This window comes from Electrona antarctica, assembly GCF_951216825.1.
Source record: "Electrona antarctica genome assembly, chromosome: 10".
Taxonomy (NCBI): Eukaryota; Metazoa; Chordata; class Actinopteri; order Myctophiformes; family Myctophidae; genus Electrona; species Electrona antarctica.
In genome coordinates, this window is record NC_136791.1 from 30,347,611 (window position 1) to 30,371,242 (window position 23,632).

At 41.2% G+C, this 23,632-nt stretch overlaps 1 protein-coding gene across 1 annotated transcript in view; it reads right to left on the minus strand.

Moving 5' to 3' along the window:
• klhdc3 (kelch domain containing 3) overlaps window positions 1–18,737 on the minus strand; it is a 46,239-nt gene extending 27,502 nt beyond the window's left edge. Inside the window, exons 1-8 of the mRNA XM_079512022.1 lie at window positions 18,634–18,737; window positions 14,365–14,612; window positions 11,761–11,937; window positions 11,149–11,264; window positions 10,983–11,054; window positions 7,921–8,134; window positions 7,066–7,152; window positions 3,054–3,162 (exon numbers count right to left, since the gene is read on the minus strand). Of these exons, the coding sequence (XP_079368148.1) occupies window positions 3,054–3,162; window positions 7,066–7,152; window positions 7,921–8,134; window positions 10,983–11,054; window positions 11,149–11,264; window positions 11,761–11,937; window positions 14,365–14,518 (929 nt within the window). The 5' untranslated portion in view covers window positions 14,519–14,612; window positions 18,634–18,737. The remainder of the gene's footprint in view (window positions 1–3,053; window positions 3,163–7,065; window positions 7,153–7,920; window positions 8,135–10,982; window positions 11,055–11,148; window positions 11,265–11,760; window positions 11,938–14,364; window positions 14,613–18,633) is intronic.
• Window positions 18,738–23,632: the final 4,895 nt, after the last annotated feature.

Consider the following 23,632-nt stretch of genomic DNA (forward strand, 5'->3'; position numbering starts at 1 on the left):
TACACAGCGCTGCCTCCGACAGAAAGACAGGCGAACATTTTTGAGCATGACAAACAGAGTAGACCCGATTGAATGGGAAACACACATTGTGTACTGTAACAAACGCCGACACTGTTGTATGTTGTGCGTTGTGGACCGGTGCCACCACACATTAACATGCCCCCCCCCCACCCCCCCAAAAAAGAAGTGCCAAAGCCAACTGCAGGGCAACAAAAAATATTAGCAACCCTATTTTCTAAATCTAACATCATCTGCTAATGATGATGATGTGTGCTGCTGTGCACAGCCTACCTCCTCCATGACTGCTTCTACTTAATCTCCAGGTTAGTTTTGTAGCATTCATTTTTATTTTGTATGTATTGTGTAATGTGTCATGAAAACATAAAGATTTATAAACAGTTAAAACTGGCAGAATTATTATAGATTTCATATAGCCAAAATCATATGAAATATGTATGTAGTATGAATGTAGAGCATTTTTTTTATTCTAATTTATTTTTGCTAGCTTTAGTTATAATAATAATTTCTTCTTCGTTTTCTACATGAATATAACCACATTATAACCATATAAGATGAAATGGGATTTAAATGCTGAAATTTGTAAAAATGGCAAAATATGACTCTTAAACGTCGCTAAAGTGGGACTCATAATGTCCCTGGGACTCATCTAAAAGACCACCCCTGCATCCCGGGACTCATTACATTGAAAACCTATTTACATCACTGTTTGTGTACATTGCTTCATGCATATGTATGCGTTTACTCAATTAGTCGGCACAGCAGACAAATAATCCTGCAAGAGCCAAAGGCCCCGGGGCCTTCCAGGCTGGGGAGACGCAGTGGGGTCCACAGCCTCCCGGATCACCCACTATCAGGGTAGCCTCAGTGGGGTTCGGGCTGATAACGCGGTCTTACTGATAACAGTAGCCCAGACCTCTGGACCACTCTGGACCATGCTAATGCTGCCCAGCTACCTCTCGTTAAGACTGCCGGCTACTGGTCTATCAGAGGACCGTCAGCAGGCCAAGTGGCATGCTAATACCGCCCCGCCTCCATCACAAACACCACCGTCTCACGTCACGGTCATCCAGGGGACAGAGCTCACTCTACAGCAGTTGGTTCCCTAAACTCTTTAGCCCAATACCAAAAAAGATGTTTTACCCGGGACCCAAACTAGTGAAAATAGCAGATCTACAAGCTCAGTGTGTTGCTTCACAGCGCGTTGTGAGCTTGTACATCTGCTATTTTCACAAATTGTTACGTTTTTTTATTATTATTATTAATAATGGAAATTTGAATTTTATTTATTGAAATACTTTTGAAATTCTATGTATGTTTAAACGTAGGAAACCTAAAATAGGGGATATTTATTCACGACCCTTACGAATTGCTCTGCGTTCTAAACATGTTTAGGAAGCAGTGGTCTACACAGGAGCCGGAGTCTCTAGACATGTTGAAAGGAAGGAACAGTCACATTTCTGTACGCCATTAAGCTACACAGGATGCAGTGTGTCTTCGGAGACACAATGCCTCATAGACACCCCTATTATGACCACAATCAAAAGATAAGCGTCTTGAGTTTAAAGAAGAATGGTCACGGGCTGCTCTGTTCCAGTCCTTATAGGCCAGATTTACTGTCCAAATTGTTGTTTTCTATCTTGGGGGGACAACGGAAGAAATAGCTTCCCAAAGTGTTTATCTTGGGTTGCGTACGGTAGAAAGCCGTTTATATTTTATAAGAGGGTCCTAAAGGATAATGTATTCTTTATCAGAGCAGGTTCCGACAACTTTATTAAAAGGCTGTGTATATATATTATATACCACTGGCAAAATAAAAAATAGCCTATCATTACCAGTGGTGAAAGTACGGAATGAAAAATGTACAAAAGTATTGGCATCAAAATGTACTTAAAGTACTCAAAGTAAAAGTACTCATTGTGCAGAATGTGCCATTTCACAAGTTCAAAATGTGTACAAAATCTATTGAAAATAGCAGATCTACAAGCTCACAATGCGTGACGCATTGTGAGCTTGTAGATCGGCTATTTTCAAATGGCCGAAATGTATAGGGTTGAAGTGGTTAATGAATGTTTTCTAATGAAAATTAAAATCTCCAAAGTAACTAGTAACTAAAGTTTTCAAATAATTGTAGTGGAGTAAAAGTACACATTTTGACTATTAGATGAAGTGGACTAGTACAAATACCTCAAATTGTACTTAAGTACAGTACTTAAGTAAAAGTACTTAGTTACTTTCCACCACTGATCATTACTCAATGATGCAGTGATTAAGAGTCCAGTTCATAGAACCACAAAGTCAAACACATCAGAATTACTTGGAATTAGTAACTAGTTGTAGTTACTGCTCTCAAAAAGTAACTTAGATACTAACTTAATTATTATAAAAGTAACTTGTTTCTGCGGTGCAATTATGACAACTCAACTTCTATTGCATCTATTGTAGCTCACTATGATGGAGACTAGTAGGAAGCATGTCTTCAACAACAACAACATACAGTTGTTATTGTTGTTGTCCCCAGTCTACTCAGGCCTGGCTTAGACTAGAGCAGACGGCTCAACAAGAAGGCACGTTCCTGAACAGGAAGGCACCTCCATGTTTAAATTTGGCACAGACAGGCTAGCAAAAAAAAAACTGGTTCAAAATGTTGTTTCAACCCATCGATGAATTATGCCAGACGGTTGGCACCACCGTTATTCGTAGAATACCGGGACTACCCTCTTTACATTTCTTTGATATGATGCAGAATAGGGTAGGAATTGAGGAGCCGGTCGCCCCATCAGCCGGCTCTTGGATGGGGGGCAAAATAGTACATTTGCAAGCGTTTTAGAGCTTATTTAGACCACATTAGAGTCGAGTGTCAACAGTCAAGTGAAATCTTGGGCATTTCGAATCTATAAATCCGTTAAAACAACCACATATGACGGCAGACGGCTAATTTAAATTGAAGACATGGCATTAGAATGCGCTACTGTAGCCAGCATGAGTAATCATCACAGATTAATACAAGTTTTGAAATAGTATCACTGCCTCACCTAGTTCCTCCAAAGAGGATGATGCGATCTCCCACCATGCAACAGCACTGTCGTCTCCGCGGACACGGGCTTTTCCCCCTGGGCTCAACCTTCTTCCAAGAGAAGGCCTCTGTAGTTCCAACACATACAATAGAGGTGTTAACAACTTTTGGGGCGTGTCAGAAGATAAGTGAACATTTTCAAAGGATTTCAAAGATTTTTCAAAAATAGATAAATCTGCATGCTTGCGTGGTTGCACACTGGTTGTGAGCTTGTAAAGTGAGCCGTTGTTGTGCTTAAAAGGAGAATTCCATGCTAGAAGGCTTTTCTTACTATTATTTGTAGTGGTTACGTCCCCACCAAAGAGGTCCAGGTGTTATTTTGTGCAAAAGTACATTATTGGCTATTTCCCCTAATATAAGCCCTCAATGGGGGTTGGGTTTTTTTTGAGCGATGGAAATAAGCGAATTAGCACAACAACCCATATCCCCATTCAATTCAATGCAATTCATTGAGGGCTTATGGTAGGGGAAATAGCCAAAAATGCGCTTTTGCACAAAATAACACCTGGACCTCTTTGGTGGGGACGTAACAACTACAAATAAAGTTAAGAAAGCCTTCTAGCATGGAATTCTCCTTTAAGTGGTTAATGCATTCAGAGTAGACATGCAGACAAATACTGTATATAGCATGTGAACCAGTCAAATAATGTCTAGAGAGAAACAAGAAAATAAAAAGGACAAAAACTAGAGCACCAACACTCTAAGGGCCATATATCACACACACACACACACACAGCACCCTAACCAAGGTTCCAGTCTTTGAACCAGTAGATTCGATTTAAATGGCTTTTTGCAGCAAATAGCTTTAAAGAAGGACCTACAGTTCTGCAAGTTATGATTACACTCGGCTCGGCTATGTTGTCGCAGCTACAGAAATCATTAACATTACATAAACCTATTATCCACTCTATGTTTAGCAACAACAGAGGCCATGGGACTGAGAAAAGACTTCTGGCAAGTGATAAAATATAGTTATTTATTTTGTAGTACTATGATGCGAGTCATCTCTGGACTTGGGCGAAGTTCACCCCAAGCCAACCCCCATTAACTCCGTTTTTGTTGGTGCTGGCGTATACAATTAAAAGCTCTAAAAATGTATAAAATATTCACACAACATCAGGGAGTTGTGTGGCCTACTGGCAGCGTGCATAAGAAATGTGGTACCGTTTGGTCAAACAGTCTTTGCGAGATCTGCCCCAGAATATATATCTCTCACACACACACACACACACACACACACACACACACACACACACACACACACACACACACACACACACACACACACACACACACACACACACACACACACACACACACACACACACACACACACAACTACAGTGTCACGTACGTTGTACAAAACAAGGACGCCGTCCTCGACACCCTCTCCATCATTCCATATAAGGATGAAGGCTCCATGGGCCACGCTCATATTGGCCATGGCATCACTACATCTCTATAGCAACAAGCCAGTCCAGCTTTGCTGGGGTATCAACATTATAACACAGGCAGTGACCTCTAGTGGACTGCTTTAACATTGCACCAATAAATTGCTACGGGTGGACGATTTAAGCCAGAACAGTGTTTCATCTCAGCTCAGCTGGATGGAAAAGCTTTGAAATTGCCCGTTACCTTCCCCATCAGTGCCCTTTTGATAAGATATGGACCTGAGAACGCAGAGATCAGACAGGCTTAGCCCGACTGATAGAACACCTGGATAGCTTTGTGATTTCGGTATCCGGAGAACTCGCCCAGTTTACCAACTCCCCGCAGCGAAAATTCTTCATCAATGTCTTCATCGTTATGCTAACATGCTTCTGTCTTCATCAGTGTAGTATACGTCAAACTCACAGATGTTATAGTTCATTTCCAAAGCGATCAAATTATTTTGTGCAATTAAATAGTCAGCTATTCAATGATAAAAGGTTGAGTATGTGAATACCAATGATAAGTAGGCCTACCAATTCAGGATATTGTTTACTAATGAATTACATTGTTTCGGTACTTTGGCGTTTAAACTTTAGCATTCCCACTTCATCTAGTGTTAACTCTAAACATCCATCTCTCTCTCTCTCTCTCTCTCTATGCAATTTAAATGAAGGTGAAGTAAAACTAAAATGCACTAAACCGCGGCGAGTCGGTAAACTGGCGAGTTCTACAGTATCCGTGATTTCGTGGTGTAGGGAACCCATTGCTGAGGGGCGATAGCTATCACACTTGTGTGAGGCGCCTCACACAAGTAGTGAGGCGCCTCTCACTTGTGAAGTGAGAGGCGCCTCACTACTTTAACCCATTTACACCCGAGGACGACTCTACAAAGATGTCTTCTAAATCATGACAATGTCAGCGGTGCTCAACCTTTTTCATGTCAAGGACCCCCAAAAATATATGTATATATATGACCTCCATCTGAAAATATGTTGTTGCAGCTACCCCCCAGAAGCAAAGATTTGAGTTAAAAACGTTTGCTCTGAAAGAATATATATTCAAAGATTTGCGCCACATTTTCACGATATTTTGGGAAAAAAAATAGCAGATCTACAAGCTCGTAGCACGGCACCGCGCTATGAGCTTGTAGATCTGCTATTTGTCAATAGCTAAAGTATAACATAATGTTTAAAACACCAAAAGGGGTTCCCGCCCAGAATGGGTTAAACAAACATCGTACTCTGTACTAGGACGTGTATGGTGACCACATGTGATTCACTTTAACACTTAAGCCCATATATACAACAAATAGTGAAAATATCCAGATCAGCTATTTTCGCAAATTTCTTGGATTTTTTATGAAAATTTGTTTAACTATTTTTGAAAGTTCCGACATCATAACGACATTCCCAAAATAGAGACCCCAGGTTTAGAACTAGAACACAAAAAACTACAACAACAACTGATGATTCAAGAAGCAACCTGATGCAGCTGATTCTAACAGATGGAGAGAGAGAGAGAGAGAGAGAGAGAGAGAGAGAGAGAGAGAGAGAGAGAGAGAGAATAAACTATGCGGATCAGTTATCTTGAGAATGACAATAGCAGCAGAGAGGGAAGTTTGTCTCTCTCCACAAAGGAGGGAGAGGAGAAATTGGGTCAGGAGAGACAGCATGTGTTTTCCCTCCAGAGAAGTAAACACAGTCAGCCAGAAAATAAGAGATGCACAGAAAACAAATGAATTCAAACGGCATAGACATGATTAGCCCATTCAAACCCGGGAACGCATCAGTGTCGTTTCAAGTTTAGCTACGGTATATACATATAAGCAACATACCTTTTTCAATAAACCCTTAGCAGTTAGAACAATGGTTCTCAAAAATAGCAGATCTACAAGCTCGCCGTGAGTCACTATTTTTGCCGTGCTGTGAGCTTGTACATCTGCTATTTTTGAAAATCTTGAAAGTGTTTAATTTAGAATTTTTTTCCCTCCCTTTCTTCTGGGGGCCCCAGACATATAACATTTTCATATGGAGATCCTTGGCCAAATACATATGATTTTGGGGGTCCTTTACTTAAAGTCAGATTTAGAGGGCATTTTGTAGAATCCGCCTCAGGTCTTAACCCATTCTGGGCGGGAACCCCATTTGGTGTTTTAAGCATTATGTTATACTTTAGCTATTTTTGAAAAATCATGAAAACGTAGTGCAAATCTTTGAATATAATGTATATTCTTTCAGAGCGAACGTTTTTAACTCAAATCTTTGCTTTTGGGGGCGGTCCCTGGAACAACACATTTTCAAATGGGGGTTGGTGGCCAATTATATATAGTTTTTGGGGTCCTTGACATGAAATATTGAGCACCACTGATATAGAAACATAGGTATTTCAGAAAACTGTCAGGATTTAGAAGACTTTTTTTAATTTTGATGTCAGGTCTAAATGGGTTAATAGGTTAGTGGCGTTGCCAGGCTCTTTACAGCAATGTTGCTGCCGTACCAAAGCTGACAAGGCTTGTCATGAGTAAATTAATGCTGAATCACCTGGATTGAATTTCCACAAGTCATTGAAGTGCCGGTCTAGACGAGCATTGTAGCCACCGAAAATATACAGCTCTCCATTGTAGGAAACTGAAAATGTACAGAGTAAAAAATATCTGTTGTAAATCTATCAAGAAAGATCATGACATTTACAAAACACAGCATGTAGAAAACCCACCGAATAATATCATTTCAATTTGTTTTGTTGAGCATGAACAAAGTAGAAAATAGGCTCTTCGGCATCTTATAATGGCTTATGTGGAACCAATGAGCCCAGCCCTGGCTATTTATAATTTAGATACTTTCCCTCAAAAAGGCTCAAAGGCACATGGCTGGCAATCTGTGAAGGCCATTGGCACTCAAAATATACACAAACAATACACATGAGAATGTAAATCACACCAGGGATTAGAGCTTTTTGCATGCATAACTGCATTCTTAAAGGCCCACTTTGCCGATTTTGAACTTAAATCCCATTGTTCTGGATTGTAAGCAGATCATATATAGTGTGGCAAAAAAACAACGTATGCAGTGTACATAGAGCTTGCAGCCACAACATGGGAAAATGTCATGAGGAGCATAGATGACATCAAATGACCCGTTTCACATTTTAAATCTTCAACGTGTCCCTTTAAAGTTGAAAGGCTTTCAAATGGAAAATGGGGATTGCTTTGATCTTTCTTGACGTGTTATCACATTACCATATATATTAGGAGACCCGAATGCAACTATTCAGATTCACGTGCCGGATCAAAAGACAATGAGACACCAGCAACAACGTATCCATACTGTGGATTATATTCTGACTTCAGAGGTGAATCAAACAATTAGGGGCACGCTTGTGCATGCGGATCTTACAAGCTGAATGACTCCTGCGTCCTTCGGGGAGAGGCTGTACTGAATTCGTGCCCATCCAGCTGTTCGACTCTGTGTCAAAAACTCGGATCTTGTTGCAGTAGATCTCGTTGTTGGAGTGGAAGGGGCCAAATCGGTCTGCTCGGCCCCCGAACACAAACATCTTCGTCCCGATGATGGTGGCCGAGTGAAAGTCTCTCCAACGTGCAGGAGTGCCCTGCAGAGACAGAACACCGGCTAGATGTTGTGGCTGAAATATCTTAACCCATTTAGACCTGACAACGATTCTACAAATGTCTTCTAAATCCTGACAGTTTTCTGAAAAACATATGTTTCTATGTCAGTGGTTCTCAAACATTTTCATGTCAAGGACCCCCAAAATTATATGTAATTGGCTGCCGACCCCCATCTGAAAATATGTTGTTCCAGGGATCCCCCAGGAGCAAAGATTTAAAAACGTTGGCTCTGAAAGAATATATATTAAGATTGGCGCCACATTTTCATGATTTTTCAAAAATAGCAGATCACCAAAAGGGGTTCCCGCCCAGAATGTAAAAAAAATACAAAAAATTATATGTAATTGGCTGCCGACCCCCCTCTGAAAATATGTTGTTCCAGGGATCCCCCAAGAGCAAAGATTTAAAAACGTTGGCTCTGAAAGAATATATTAAGATTTGCACCACATTTTCACGATTTTTCAAAAATAGCAGATCACCAAAAGGGGTTCAGAATGGGTTAACATAAATTGAATTCTCCATAACCGATATTAAGTGCTATGAAGCTCCTATTGACAATGCTAAAACTAAATCTGTGAAGGTTTTGATCAACGGTCGATCTGTGTATTATAACTGAACTAATGCCCTGGAACTGTTGCGTCCAGTAACCATTGATTCACATTGTGTGTGTGTGGACTGTGGACTCCACTGGCACCCAAAAAGGCCATACCAAATCAAAAGGTCAACGCTGCCACCTAGTGTTGGTAGTACTGAAATGCAAAGAGACACACACACAAGGCCAAAAAGTGAATTCACAACCTCTCATTTTCGTTAGCCAAAAAAAATAGAGGCTTTTCCTTCCTAGGCCTTAGTAGAGATTTTACAAATCTGGGGAAGACAAACATTGCCACGGGCCCGGCGCACACAAACAAGGCATAGATGAAAGGCAAATATAACAGCCAATGAAATGTGATCGGCTTTGACTGAATGAACATAATGCCAGACAAAGACAAGCATGCAATCCTTTTGCCTTTAAGCATGCCTTTTATCCATGACAAAGCCTTTTTTTCACGTGTCTCAACTTCCACCATGTGTTAGCATTGTTCTCCTGGGTGTAAGTTACAAAAGCATGTTCTTTAACCATGGCGTCCCTATTTTGGGCATTTCATTGTTACCGGTATGCGAAAATGTTCAACAAATCTCTATTTCTAAAAATAGGGCTGACGTGGTTAAATGGACACTGGAGTACAAATACAACAACTATAAAACAACTAAATTGCGTAAAGCAGTCATCAAATGTAAATAAAGCTAATCTCGCAGCCAATGGCTACGAGATATTGCACATCAATGACAAACAACCACCACTAGACAGAACAGGTTTGCATTTGTTAACCCATTTAGACCCGAGGATGATTCTACAAATGCCTGGCTTCTAAATCATGACAGTTTTCTGAAAAACCCTATGTTTCTATGTCAGTGGACCCCCAGAATGATCTGTATTTGGCCGCGGACCCCCATCTGAAAATATGTTGTTCCAGGGACCCCCCCAGAAGCAAAGATTTGAGTTAATAATGTTCACTGTGAAAGAATATACATTCAAAGAATTGCGACACATTTTCACGATTTTTCAAAAATAGCAGATCTACAAGCTCGTAGCGCAGCACTCTGTGCCGCACTATGAGCTTGTAGATCTGCTATTTTTGCTAACATAATGCTTAAAACCTTCATAGAAGGCATACTACAGTAGTTCAGGAACAAGTGTGGGGTGGGGGGGGGGGGGGGGGTAAAAGGCATAACTGTGGAATAAGCCTATCACATGGAGGGCTAAATCTCTAGAAATAGCCAGTCCAACAGTAATCAGCTTGATGACAAAACGTTATCCGCAAAGGACTAATAGAGCGAATAGCAAATGGAGAAATCAAATAGTTAAGGGAACTATAATACAGTAGCTTCAGGTGATGTAAGGTGACCTGCATCCTGCTGGCTTAATGATTGATTGCCCACACAGTGCTTTGACAGTAACCTTTACCTTGGTGGGCAAAGCATTCCATTCCACGTAAACAAGCAGATTCAAACCATGCACACAGAATTGTTACCCCATGAGGAGGAGGGTATAAAATAAAATCCTCCATGAGCCTTGTTGTACTTTGGCTGCCTACCAGCGAACTGCATTAGCAAGCAGAGCAGTGCCTGCGTGTGCGCGCGTGTGTGTGTGTGTGTGTGTGTGTGTGTGTGTGTGTGTGTGTGTGTGTGTGTGTGTGTGTGTGTGTGTGTGTGTGTGTGTGTGTGTGTGTGTGTGCGCGCGCGCGCGCGCGCGCGCGCGTGCGCGTGTGTGTGTGTGTGTGTGTGTGTGTGTGTGTGTGAGAGTGTGTCCAGTCAATATGACCACCAGGCATGTCGGTCTGTGTGGCTGTGTAATGCCAACCCCTGGAATCCCTGTTGGCTTGCCGAGTTCCAACACAGTGCTTTTATCGTAAGCTGACACCTTGCCCAGTGCCCACTCCGTTCTCTACCCCTGCATTTCTCCTGGCTATTATATTCATCTATGTTGTGTGTACTCGGATGGATGGATGGGAGCGAGACAGGCAGGCTGTGGACACAGGGAGTCACAGCGTGTCATTTGGCTTATCCCATACTGAACGGGAACCCCTTTTGGTGTTTTAAGCATTATGTTATGCCAAATCCAGATATTTTTGGGGGTCCTTGACATGAAAAAGGTTGAGCACCACTGACATAGAAACATAGGTTTTTCAGAAAACTGTGTAGGATTTAGAAGACATTTGTAGAATTGTCCTCAGGTCAAAATGTGTTATAGTGAAACAATGGACCCGGTGATGGGTTTCAACTCACTCTGGCGTTAATTAAAGACCAGACCATTGTGGTGGTGTCCAGCTTGTGGATGTCATTGGAGAAGCAGTCGGCCTGCAAAGAAGCACAGGGAAAGAGAGGAGTTAAATCTTGATTCAAAACCCCACAGAACAAAAAGTCTCAAAGTGAGGAGGGCCCGAAGACTCACCAGCTGCTCGTATCCTCCAAAGATATACATGACCTTCCCCAAGACACATGCCGAGTGGCCGTCCCTCGCCCCTGGAACTGTCCCAGAAATCTTGGGCGTGAACCATCTGTGGGTGTCTAAGGACCATTAATATGTTACATTAACTCAAGACATGACATTCCTGCAAAGCTCTCCGTTGCGCTCCAGCGGCTGAGAACGTTAGAGAGCATGTGGAGAGAACAAGTATTGCACATAATTTGCAGTTGTCACAGCTTACTATAAATGGAAACAACTATGTATCTGCCCCTCTCTTACAAAGACAGGTTTCCCTGCTCTTTCTCCCCTGGCATCAATGCACCAAGCAGGTGAATCTTCAGTTAGAAAGGAATATATATCACTTAACATCAACAATGTTTTACAAGAAACAGGTTTTACAAGAAAACAAGACAACAGCCAGCACTCAATACTGTCCTTTCATTGATTTAAAAGCAATGGACGCATTTCTTTCAATGAACGGACATTACAGAGTGGTGTGCTGGCTGTTTTCATTCTACTGATGATCCATGCAGGCATGCACCTTGACATTCTGTTCAATGTGGAGTGTTAACGGGCATTCTGCTACTGTTTACTTACAGACATCGAATGCATACAGCACATTGCAAGCACCCTCCGTGTCATTACGTCCACCCCAGATGTAGATGATATCATCCAACAGCACGGCTGTATGACCGTAGCGCATGTACGGAACCTCGCGGGCATGTTCTCTTCCTCCAGTTCTCACTGGGGGCAACTTCGTCCACTTCAAAGACACTGAAACGTAGTCAAGAGAAAGAACAATAACATGTATGGAATGGACTACATTAACCACAATAAAGTTATTTTGTTTTTGAGAAAATGTATGTACTACCTGACTAGTAGTACATTTTTAACACATTCAGACCATACGACGTGTGTGGGAACGTCATAACTAATCCAACCGACGGATCCAAAGGACGTGTGTACACGTCCTAGCACATTTTCATTGTTATCAACCGAGAGAAAAATAGTTGGCCTCTCCTTCTGCACCATACTCTTCTTTCGCGCATGCGCGTTGTCGTTCACTTCCCTGTTTACCGCCCACAAAGAAAGGCTCGGCGCGTGTAATCTAAGGAGCTCTCCGTGGTTTTGACCAGATGGATATACTAAGCTCTTCATTTCTGACTTCAACATGCCTCTCATTCAAAATATGAAGCGAGCGATCATCAGCGACTTTTATCGGAATCTTAGCAAGGTAAGCAAGCCAAAATATGTGTCCCGTTTTTTTCCCGGAACGGAAGGGGGGGGGGGCATACTGTATCTTCCCGGCACCCCAAGCTTCTATTTTGAAAGAAATCCCAGCGCTGATTGTGTTAAAGAACCTTTAGTGCAAAAGAAATTGTCAAATTTGCAACAATCTGGTGGCAGACATAAGAATCCCATTTATCACATTCCGAGGGTAAATAAATACTGAATTGACAGGCAACTTGTGTTTCCGGTGCATTTTTCTTAAAGGACAGTTGGTTTGTGTCACATGTCTTGAATGCTACAAGTTTAATTTACTGGAGACTTGAAAGTTCTCCCATTTGTCAATTCAATGGTTTAAAAAAATGTATGATGATGATGATGATGATGATGATGATGATGATTATTATTATGTTATAACTTATTTGTATAGAACTTTTCAAAACATGGTTACAAGATGCTCTACAGAGGATAGGATAAAATCACAGCATACAAGCAGCAAAACAAATAAAAATGTCAATGCTGGAGCACATCAAATACTGTAGGTTAAGATCTGACCAAGAGAGGAAATATGACCATTATAAATGTGTGGAAAATTCTGAACTGATAGAGCAGTAACACCAACTTGACATGCAAACTAATCAAAGGCATTTGTTTACCTGTTAAGCTGTTACAAGATGGAAATTTAATATCAGAAACCTCCAAGTAAAAGCCTGAAATACTTTCATAAAGAACTAAGCAATTCAAAAGCTGAATAAGGGAGAAAATCTAAAGGATGTCGAGCTTTGTCAATATCTAGGACAGTGATAAGATAAACACTGAAATAATAGATCTGGTGTCAGTGGTGCTGACATCATTTACATTTCAATCATCTTTAATTATCTTTGTAAAGATTACTTCCATGGTTTGTAAGTTGCAAAACAGGTGTTTCAACACACTGAGGAAAACAGGTCACAGGGAAAGAAAATAGGTCAAAATTTGAATCTCCAAGAGCAACCGGAACTACTTTAAAGACAACACCTGTGTAGACGTGTGTGACAGAGTAACGGAATTCTTTAAGGTCTGCCTACGTAAGTAATAGTGGAATGTCAGCAATGTCACACACTTCTATAATGAGAAAACACTCGGCTCTCCTTGAATAACATTCATTTTAGAATAGGTTGCCCTTTCAGCTAAAGATGTAAGAAGACTTTTCCCAGAGAGATGAGACGAATGTAAATATGGAAATGTTCACTGCGAAAGAACACATATTCAAAGATTTGTGCTGCATTTTCGGGATAAAAAGAATAGCAGCTCTACAAGCTCGTAGCGTGGCACTCGGTGCCGCGCTAAGAGCTTGTAGATCTGCAATCTTTCAACGGCTGAAGTATCAAATAACGGTTAAAAGTGGTTAAAAGCTATATGGCGACACAGATGCGTCGTCCTCAGGTCTAAATGGGTTGAACCAGGTTGTTCCCAGCAGTGTTGTTTTTGGCAGCACATTTTGATTTTAGTTTTAGTCATAGTCTCTTGAATAGTTTATTTAGTTTTAGTCACATTTTAGTCACCTGGAATGTTTTAGTGTTAGTCTAGTTTTAGTCGACTAAATGTCAAGATTTTAGTCAACTACATCTACAGGTGATTTAGTTGACTAAAATGTATGTTGGCGGGCCTTGATGCCATCGTAATGGCTGATTTTACATTTGCTGAAAATAGCAGATCTACAAGCTCACACCGCGTTGCAGCGCGACGCCTTGTGAGCTTGTAGATCTGCTATTTTCAGCATGCAACCAAGTGTAAAATGACTTATACTGGATCTCTTGTCCACTAGTCCCTTCCTAACATTTTATCCGTTGACAAAATTGTCAATATATTTAGTCTTAGTTTGAATCATCATAGCTTAGTTTTCATTTAGTTTCCATTTAGTTCTCATCGGTGGAAAAAGGTTGTCGACGAACAATTTTCGCCATAGTTATAGTCGACGAAATAAACACATACCCGTGTTGAAGACGTGTACGTCAATCTGCCGGAGGGTCTCGTAGTCCTCGCCGGAGCAGTATCCTCCGAAGGAGTACACCTTGTGTCCCACCGCCACCGCCGCATGGTTGACTCTCCGCGGACCGCCTTCCAGGTGCACCGACCAGCGCAACATTCCACGCTCGAGCACCTCCTCCGTGGCTGCTGCGAGTCCCCTTACACCATCACTTTTACTTCACTCCATCAAGTCACACTCACCATGAAGGGACCTGGGTGGGATTAGGAGAAGAAAAAAAACATGTGGAAGGATCAGCAGTGGTTGTTGGAGTCCTGGTCGTCGGCGTGGGAGAAAGAAAAAGAGGAATGTTGAGGCGGGGAACGGTTCATCATCCCCTTGGGGCCGAGAACGATCGGGCTAGAGCTGCTGCTGCTGACAGGACCACAAACCCCTGGCATTATCGAAGCAAGTAAGGAGAGTATTTTAGGAGTAGATTAGACTACATCTACCACTCAACCCTGTCTTCCCCCCGGGTGGCATTACAACAACAGCTCCAAATATAGAAATGCAATGCGAACACAATCTCTGGACACAATAAGAGAGATAAAATGTCTAGGTGACACTCAAGCATGATACAAACAAATGACTGACTCTTTTTTGAGTGGTGCAAACCACTCCAACAACTGGCTTTGTACCCGTGTACCCGTGTTTGTTCGTAACAAAAAAACGAGCATGGTTGCTATGGTTAATAGCAACCATAGCAATTACTACTATTAGACATGAGGGAACCACAGGCTTTTATATTTTGCTCACTTTATGTAGTATGAAAGTAAATACACCCGTTTTGCTCACATTATGTATATGACAGCAATCTGGGTACCCATCGGCAAAACAAAGGAAAAACAGCTCCCACATTTTCTTTGAATTTAGTCGACAGAGTCAACGGTGTCCAACAGTCGTTTGCTCACATTATATACAAGACAGTGAATATACACTTGTTTGCCATCTGGCACAATAGAACTTTATGAACTGTCTACTACTCTACTCTCTACTCCATTCCCAAACATAAATACAAACGTATCTCTACTTTGCTCAAGATACTACTGTGGGGCTACTCTGCCTTATTTATATATTGCATTAAGTACACAGTACCTTATTTATATCTGATATCTGATATGGTTATTTTATCATTTGACTTTTTGAGGGGCGCTATCCCCTCTAACGTCTGGCTTTCAGAAAAAAAGCCAGACCCCACTCGTGACGTCATGTGGCAGCCAAGTCTATGGACTTTTAATGTCCATAGATAGACTTCACATGAGTGTGATTGTTTTTGTCTTATGAACTGGAATTTGAACAGAATGGGAGCTTGAATGGGAAATCACATCTTCTATGTTACACCTGTAAACGTGTGATAATACAACAATAAACATGTTGAAAAGAGGAAAAAGCTACTGACTCAGTTAACACATGTTAAACATGCCTTCAACTTCATTTCTGTCAGCTGATAAGCTAATGAGGTATCAGCATTAGGTATTTACTATTTCGCAAGGCCATTATATGACTTCTTGGAAAACATTTCCAAGAAGTCCCGATTCTTAACCAGTTTCACCCTGATGTCCCAAATTTGGGCATGTCATTATAGGCTAAAATCTACAAAACCTTTCAAAACCAGCAGATCTACAAACTCACAACGCAACATGTTTGTGAGCATTGTCAACCACTCCCTTACGGAGCTATGTGTGTGGCTGGTTGGCTGGCTGGGTGGGTGGGTATGAGCACGATAATAGCATGGTTGTTTTTCACCACCTGTGCGCAACCTAACACACACACAAACACACACGCACATATTAACTGTATATGTGATGATTTCGGGTGTGCCAGTACAGTGACAGTACAGTGACAGTACAGTAGAGGGTACCCCCACACAGTAACTGTCATTTCTCTACCGTACCCTGGCTGTGGTCCTACGGGTCTGGAACTTCCGGGGACCCCCACACGGAGTTGCACTACTCACTTCACACGCGTGTGATTTTTGAAATGTTGTTAAAGTTCAATTTGTGTATTTCAAATGCATTTGTTTGTTTATAAGTAAAACATGTTCTCAATTAGAACCTTTAATCAAATCTACACTTTTCAAATGGATGTCAAGATTTTGGCGTATTTACAAAACTGGTCAAAACATCAGTAATCGTGATCAGAGGCTCAGAGCCAAAAATCTGGCATCGGTCAGGCTCTAAAAATGATGTAAGCTCACTCACAGAAAACAAAAGCACAATTTTTTGTTATGGAACGTGTGACTTACATCATCACCCAAGCATTGTGTGTGTAGTCTGCAGCGTTTCGTAACTATGCAGACACATGAGCCAATACTGTAACTACTAGCCAATAGCCTAAGAGCCAGATGATTAGGTCTGCCTCTGAATTACTGAAATCTCTATTTACTTTAGCTACTAAATAAAACTATTCGTCAACCGTGACATTGTGCCTATATAATAAGCCTACAAAGTAGTGAAAATACAAGAAAAAAAAGAAGATGCTGATGATCCTTGCTGAACTCCATATGTCCTCTGACACCATTTCTATCATATGAACTCACAACTTTTACTTCTGTCTTAAAAATAAACACTCTTGGGGGAGACATTAGCTTAGTAACTTCTCTTATTTCAAGCCGCCCAACCCAGCTCTCAGCAGCGTGCCACACAGGCCAGTGAGTGTTAGTTAGGCAAGGATGACCAAATGTCAGACAGATTTTTGTTTACAACACTGTCATGGGTAGCTCTGGTCCATAGCTCTAATGCGTTGTAGAGCTATGGACCAGAGCTATGTCATGGGTAAATGGGACTGGGATGGCTCACGGATTTCTTCAGTGACCCCAAAACCTAAATGGACATCTTAAGTCTGGCTGTAATCATATAGCCAAAGACTGTCCACTATTACACATCTTTCTCATTCCCTTTGTTAAGTAAAGCAACATACTTGAATAGTTGTATTCGTGAATAAGACAACCACTCATTTTCTCCTTTGTACATGACAGTGTTTCGTATTTGTTGATGATGTATTATTAATGTTTTCTTATTACTGTGTTCTTTTTGAGTGGTGTAAACCACTCCTACAACTGGCTTTGTTATTGAGTGGTGTAAACCACTCCTACAACTGGCTTTGTTAGTTTAAGTGTCTGTCCGTACCAAAAAGATCACACCCGTGTGAACTGAGTGGTGTAAGGTATTATATACTAGCCTGATCAGCTGTGTTCTGACGTAATGTCTGACGTAATGAAATCAGCATCAACCAATCAGCATCAACCATGCTCATTTTTTTTGCACAGACAGACAGACTAACAAAGCCAGTTGTAGGAGTGGTTTACACCACTCAAAAAATGAGCATGGTTGCTATGGTCACCCAGTTCACCCGGGTGTGATTTCAGCTTTGTTAGTTTATGTGTCTGTTCGTACCAAAAAATGAGCATGGTTGCTATGGTCACCCAGTTCACACGGGTGTGATTTCATTACGTCAGACATTACGTCAGACCACAGCTGATCAGTCTATATAAGACCTTACACCACTCAGTTCACACGGGTGTGATTTTTTTCTTATGCCATGTGCCCGCCCCATGTCGAAGATTTGAATACAGGAGACAACAATAGACAATGTCTCCGACTGACTGTACACCACGTGCTGTTTACATTTCGGACTAAAAAAAGTAGGTATCCTAGCTACACAACCATGATCAAGCCGAATTCCACTGCCATCGTCCCGTGGCTTTGACAACAACACGGTGCTGTCATGGGAGGACAGACAGATGGCATCTATCAAACAGAAAACAGATCATGTAGATCTCATCAGGTGACTGACTGACTGGTGCAACCACTTCGTTTGGTACGCCAAAATCGCCAATAATACTATGTGCAGTGCATTGGTTAGCAGACAGGCGTCATAGTTAGTTCTTATATTAAGACTATTATTACTTTCATAACTTTGCTTCATGGCTGTGAGTCAGAGACAACTCTGGTGGCGCCACGGGTGGGTTCTAATCATAAATGTTAACATTAATTGAAGGTTTATAACAACATTGGCTGGGCTAAACTTTATTCAATGCGATGCGAGGCACTGCCACTGCCTGCCGCTGGCTAGCTAAAGAAGCTAACCTTTTAGTGCGTTAGCTAAATAACACTTGTAATATCGTTTGCCTGGGTGGTTAATCCTCGCACGCGGGGCTAATGTTAAACACGCCGGGTTGTGGGTGTCATTATCTGGTTGAAAGAATTAAGCCCCAGCAGAGTGATAATATTTACCTTCAACTAGAGTTGGTGGTGGTTTTAGCTAGAGGTTCTGTTATCGTGACTCTCCTCAATGGTTTTTCTTTTTTTTCTTTTTCTTTTTTTTCTTTTTCTTTTTTTTTTTTTTGCCCCGAACCTCGTGACGTATACTTACAGAAGTGAGAAAAATAAATGACAGCTTAGCCGCTAGCGCCCCTGCTGGCTGGTGGGTGGCATTACAGGTGCAGTAAAAGTATATTATTTTTGATTAAAACAAATAAAAGTGTTAAATAGCTCTATCTCTACATTCTGATTATTGTCAGTCTCCCTATCTCTCCAGCTCTTTAATAAACAGAAAATGTATTTGTTTTAGGTCAGGATAGCAATTTTCCAATAAGAACTCATACAGGAGGAAGCAGGATAAACACGTGAAAAGGCCACATGACGAGGACACAAAGAAGTGAGCAGACAAAACGAGAATGGAACTGGAAAACACTGTCAAATTGAAGCTTGGAATGGGTACTCTCATTGGCTGAAACTAGAAAAATGCACCCTTTGCAGTTTGCTTTCCTTTACGTGAAAGACCCTCCCTCGACAAGTAGGCTATATACGTACGCTGTTGGGCCTCCTTAAAGTATAACTGTACCCCCTCTGCTATACATGTAGTCAGCAATGTAGTTTCATATCTGAGAATGTATTATGAATACAGAATGCTATTTAATTATCCAAACTAAATTACAGAATTAAAGAGATATGTCACTTTCAAACATTTTGGGGGTCATTTTATCGGCTATTTTCAAAATGTTTGTTAATAGTTACAACAAAAACAACCATATGATATGGCAATTCATTAATGTAGAGATATAGCACACACTTGACTGTCACATATTATAACATTATAATGTAAACTATACAATGCCTGAGAAAAAATTAAATTAAAAAAGAGCGGTTTGTCAGAGTAGACCTCATGACCAAGAATTGTGACCAGTTTGGAGCCATTTGGACAACTGGTGTGCTCGGAGAAGCAGCGCACAAACACACAAAATCAATTGTAGTATAAAATTAGCAACTCCCTTGAAAATGTATTTTCTGTTTATTAAAGAGCTGTAGAGATAGAGAGAGTGAGACCTGTCTGAACAAACACCCAACGCAAATATAGCAGAATATAGATCTTTACTTTTAATCTATACTTTTAATTGATCTTTACTAGTGTCGTCCACTGTGAGTGGACGACACCATAAAGTATTATCAATTCATCAAAACATTTAGAGAGGTACGAATATACACTTCTATATAGTCAAAACAGGAAATCATCATAGAGGAGGTAAAAAGGGAAAAGAAACATATACAGTGAGGGGGAGGGTGGGGATTCAGATTTTACGGGGGCCAGTTTCGAATTGCAGCCATCCGTAGGTGCCCTTTGAGATCAGTTTTGAATCTCTGAAAGGAGGAATTTGCATGTCTTTTTTTTTACGATATATTTTTTGTGGCTTTCGCCTTTATTTTATTTTTTATAGAGGGATAGGTATACAGTAGGCTGACAAGAAAGGGGGGGAGAGAGAGATGGGGGGGTGACACGCAGTAGAGGCTGTCGGGATCGGGAGTCGAACCCGCGACATACTGCCAGACTGGATTACCAGCCAAGGTGCCCAGACGGCTACACCAGTCGCCCGGGCCAGGATTTGTATGTCTTAATGACTGGGCATTCCACATTTTGGTGGTATAGGAGCGAAATTAATTTAGTCCCTTGTTTGTGCCAAATCTGAGTTGCACATGGTTTGTTGAACTCCCTCTGGTGTTGTGGGTGTGGACTTCATCGATATTAAGGAAGTACTATTTAGACATGGGTATAGTGTTTTTCCTGCCCCACGTCTGTCATATAAGTGGAAGATATGTTGCACACGTGTTGAAGTAGCCTATGAATAGAAAGACAAGGAGAAATAACACACTCATGTAACATTACAAAACAAAAAAGTCCAGGATATGGCTGTCTCTCTCCATCTCGTAACCTAATTATTACAATAGATGGCACTGTCGCACATGTTTTTGGAATGACTTTTTCCAATGTCAGTGCAGTGCAGTGCTTACTAAAAGTGCAAAAAGTGGTTCTGTGGCTCCTACAGTAACATATTCAGTATCAGCACTATTCATACTGTAGGGCAGTGGTTCCCAAAGTGGGGTCCGGGGACCCCCAGGGGTACTTGAGGGAGTTCCAGGGGGTCCCCAGCTAAATGATAGTTTGGAACCATGATAGTGTACAAAATGATAGTGTACAAAATGGAACCAAATGGACCCTAACGGGTCCATTCGGTTCCATTTGTACACTCTCAGAGTTACATTAACATTGATTTTACAAAATACAATGGGGTCTCAGAGATAGAAATGACAATGACAAATGATGGGGGTCTGTAGACTAATATGCATGTCAAACTGCAGGTCCTTGAAATTAAAGAGGTTGAGCCGTAAAAATCTTTTCTTATGAGGGTCCCTGCATGGTAACCTGACTCAGAATGCAAATGTTGTCCAGCAGGGAGAGTGGTTTCACCAGGCTAGGTCCCTGGCATATCTTTTTCAAATGGGGGTCCGCGGGAAAATTAGTGTTAATTTGGGGTTCCTTGACGTGAACAAATGTGGGAACCAGTGCTGTAGGGCAGGCTACTATAATGCTTCTACAGTAAGATCACTGACATCAATTACCGGCCATGCAGGTGAGATATGACCTGATGTATTCGGGTCGGTTTAGATCTGCATTTTACACTTTTCCAGTGTTTCATTATTATTATTATTGTCACGGTCACTCACATCACAGGTTTACAGGTGTAAAACAGTGGGAGAAATTCGTTTTTGTGCACGTTCCATAGTTTTTGTTATTTGGATGTTCTGAGTCGACACGAGACTGACTGTGAATGAACTCGGAGTGGCAATGACTGAGCAACAGAGACCAGTGGAAGCAGCTTGTGTCGCAGATCTCGAGGGCACTGGAATGATGATGATGATGTTATTTGGATTTTTAAAAAGAGTGTGAAGAAAGGGGGAAGAGAGATCAATCAATAAGAAACAAACAATGAAACAATGATACCTGAGGTGAGACATAAGGTACGTTATAGTAGCCTACCTGAGACATAAGGACTGGTATATCTGAGGTAAGAAAAAAAACTGAGATAGTGTATTATAATTAAGAAACATAATTATGTAAGTATAACCCTACTATTGGATCAATATCATATGACATATAATACAGTATGCAAATTGTTCAGGTCATAATGTTAAAATGATTGAATTGGGGTGAAAGTATGCATGTATTTGGGCCAGAATGGGGCAGCTGAGGTGAAAGCAGAGCCAGTTACAGGAGGATTATGGTACTGTAAAGCCATATTACAGGCAGCTGCCCCCTATGGAACGGCCTGTATTACTCTCCACAGGTCTGGTCCACTTAGGAGGGTCTTTGATTGATTCATTGTGTACATGCATTCCATCCCCATGCCAGCTGCAGGTCAGGCACAATGGGGAGATTGTGCTTTACTCGGAGCTACCCGCACGACAGCTGTCCATGACTGCCCCCTTGGAGCATCCACAAGGTCTTTGACAAGACAATCCACTCTGAAAATCAAGCTATATAAAATATAGTGCATATAGCCAACAAAAAAACACGTTGTCATTACTGACCTAAAAGTAAAGTCCATAGACTTGGCCAGCAAAAAAAGAACATCATAATTTCCCTAAACAAATATTAAAGTCCATAGACTTGGCTGGCAATTCCATCATATTTGCCCTACTCAAACATTGAAGTCCAATGAGTCCATAGACTTGGCTGGCCTATGACGTAATGTCGGAAAGCCATGCATTGGAAGAGCTAGCGGACCTCAAAGCGGTCGTGAATTGTTATCATCTCGCTCACTATAAAAACGTATTCACCTTATTAGCTTTTCCCCATTAATGTGATATAGAATTATTTCAAGCCTAACCCTATGATGAAACTGTCTTGTTCTTCACATCACTCCGGTTCGTGCATAATGAGATACACATTCATTTAATTAAAAATGTAATCTCGAGTGATTATTTTTAATCCTCAACACTTCAGGCCAATGAAGCTGTCTGTTTAAGCAGGGACTTTTCCTGTGTGATATTCGATAATTAGAATTGTATGATCTGTCCTAGAACAGTTTTTGATGTCATTATGCTAACACAATGTCTTTAATACTGCAAGTTGTCATCCAGTTTATGAGTACCTCAAATGGAATTCATTGGATATGCATCAGCTTGTAATCCGTTATTCCAGATAAATTAGTTGACAAACTCTCAAGCCGCTGCCACACCATCAAAAGAGCTGCGCGCGTTCTCGGCTGCAAGCAGCTTAAAGCTTGAGTTTTTAGACAGCTGGTGGATGGAAATTAAGCTCCACCTCCGCCGAAGACTTGCGCGACGGCCAGATTCCCGGAAACGCTCTCCTCCGCTCAAGTCTTCGGCGGAGGTGGAGCTTCTTTTCCATCCACCAGCTGTCTAAAAACTCAAGCTTTAAGCTGCGCGCAGCTTAAGAAGTGCGCAGCTTAAGAAAGTTTTGCGCTCAGGTGTGGAGACGGTGTCAGAGAGAGCTACCCTGTTTATCTCAAAGCAGTACAGGGATACTTAGGCTTCCATTATGTAGTTACCTAAGGTCAATTATCCTAAAAAGGCATAACGGATGTGGAGATTTTAAAGAATACCAAAAGACTCGCCCCTTTACCAACTCGCTCCCACGAAATGTTTTAATGTAGTTAACAGTTAAATAGTATTTCCCTCCCTCTCTGAAATGATCTTGTATACAGATTTATTTGATTACAGTATAGTAGTCGATCTCTATACTCTGTAAAATTAAGAAAGAACAACATGACACAGAGACGGTGACTGCTTAATTAAGTTAATTTAGGACCTTCTTTTATACAAACACCAACATGAATTATGTTTGTTATTTACAGGTAGTGGGGGCGAGATGGAAAAGGGGCGACCGTACCGTTTTAAATACAGCTAAAGGCAACAAGATGTTGGTCTTCAATCA